Here is a 1,902-nt window from a genome sequence, read left to right on the forward strand (position 1 = left end):
AGTCGAGCGCCGAGGACGACGAAGACGACCCCATGTCCTTGTCTCCGGCCTCTTCAGCCTCCTGCCACCAGCCTCTTCTTCCTCCTCCTCCTCCTCCCACTTCACCTCCAGCAGAGGGTTCACCTCCCCGGTGCCTGCCCTCTGTCCCCGCCCAGTGGAGCGTGGAGGAAGTGTCGCAGTTTATCTCCTCACTGCAAGGTAACTGAGATCTTTGTGTTTTCTTATGATTAGTGGTGAATTAGCAATGTTTTCGTCAATGTACTCGGAGTCACGAGGTCAGATTAAGTCTACGATATCGTAAGATGTGTTTTCACGTCTTTATCTTCACTGTTAGACAGACTTTAACAACAGGAAAGCGAAGTTTGTAAACCACTCACTCTCCCACACCAAAGTCCATAGAGTAAACCAGTGATTTTAACATCACAGCACACAGGAGTTCACAGGAGTTGTTGATCCACTGCTGCCTCCATCACTAACTTACAATGACTGATTTTGTCAATTCGGCTTTTAAAATTCTTCCCTAACATTTACCACAGTGACAAAAAGTGACCACACGAGGCAGCAGTAGACCAGCAGACATTAAAATCACTGATTTTCTCTATGGGCTTTGGTGTGGGAGAGTGAGTGGTTTACAAACTTCAGTTTCCTGTTGTCTAACAGTGAGATAAGTCCTCACTCACAGTATCGCAGTAAACCTTTTTAGCTCCTCCTCCTCTTGCTCCTCCCACAGGCTGTGAAGACCTGGCGTCTCAGTTCCTGTCGCAGGAGATTGACGGACAGGCGCTGCTGCTGCTGAAGGAGGAGCATCTCATGTCCACCATGAACATCAAGCTAGGCCCCGCCCTCAAGATCTGCGCCCACATCAACACGCTGAGAGACTGACACACACACACACACACACACACACACACACACACACACACACACAAACACACACTCACCGTGTTCAAAGTCAAGCCCCGAGCGTTCACTGAGGTTCACTTGCTTTTTTTTAAAAAACACGCTAAAATCTTTGCTTCGTGCGACTTTTTTCTACATCCACGCGTTTGATTTTCGACCTGATTTAAAAACGCAGAAACAAACATTTTGAATGTATTTTTACAGAAATTGCAGAATTGAGTGCGACTTTTAATCTGCACTAAACGTGTGCGTGACGTGGTCGTCGAATATGTTGCGTACGACTTTTTTTGTTTCATATCAAGCCGTTTCATGAATGCAGTAGCAGAGTTTTCGCAAAAACGTTTTCCGAACTCTTTTTGCTTTTAAAATAGCTTCGGGATATTTATTTTCCATATTTGTTCATTAACAAACATGTTTTTTTGTTCACAGTTGGCGTTAAATTTGAGTAAAAACCTTTAAGTGTCAAGATTTTAGAAGGAAAAGCACTCGACGTCTTTAACGTTATGTATATTTTTAGTTTAATGTTTAATCGTAGCTCTTTAATTTTGTCGTCTTGTGTGTGACGTACAGGGTAAAGTCAGAGTACAGGGTAACGGCCGCAGAACAGGATTTTGTCTTTAAAATACAGACAAAAATACTCACGGTACATGTTTTTATTTTCTCTATCTCGGCCTGGGTTAGTTAATTTAGTCCAGAGCGTGTTGATCAAACCAAAAATGATTCAGTTTGAATGATTTTCTTTGTTTTATGGATCAAAGAAAACTAAATATCACACAACATCGTTCATTGGTTAGAAAATCTGAAAAATAATCATGTTTTTCTTGACTTTGAGGTTTCAAAGTGCCTCAAATTCTCGCAGAAATTTGTCTTTTTACGTTTCTGTCGTTTATTTCCTCCATTAATCGAGCACTTGTTTTTGTTCGTCAGTGATTTTGTTGATTTCTTTGTTTTATGAAGCAAAGAAAACAGAAAATAAATCACACAAACTCTAAAGTTTGACAC

The 1,902-nt window shown here is 41.6% G+C and overlaps 1 protein-coding gene across 1 annotated transcript in view; it reads left to right on the forward strand.

Moving 5' to 3' along the window:
• Positions 1-1,077, forward strand: part of LOC310936039 (polyhomeotic-like protein 1) — a gene marked incomplete at its 5' end in the record, with an annotated part of 10,016 nt that extends 8,939 nt beyond the window's left edge. Inside the window, 2 exon segments of the mRNA XM_083900062.1 lie at positions 1-198; positions 731-1,077. The exon segment at positions 1-198 is cut by the window's left edge and continues 31 nt beyond it. Coding sequence (XP_083756188.1) covers positions 1-198; positions 731-882 — 350 coding nt within the window. The 3' untranslated portion in view covers positions 883-1,077.
• Between the last annotated feature and the right edge of the window lie 825 nt (positions 1,078-1,902).

The sequence above is a fragment of the Microchirus variegatus genome, assembly GCF_963457635.1.
Source record: "Microchirus variegatus genome assembly, chromosome: 13".
Taxonomy (NCBI): domain Eukaryota; kingdom Metazoa; phylum Chordata; class Actinopteri; order Pleuronectiformes; family Soleidae; genus Microchirus; species Microchirus variegatus.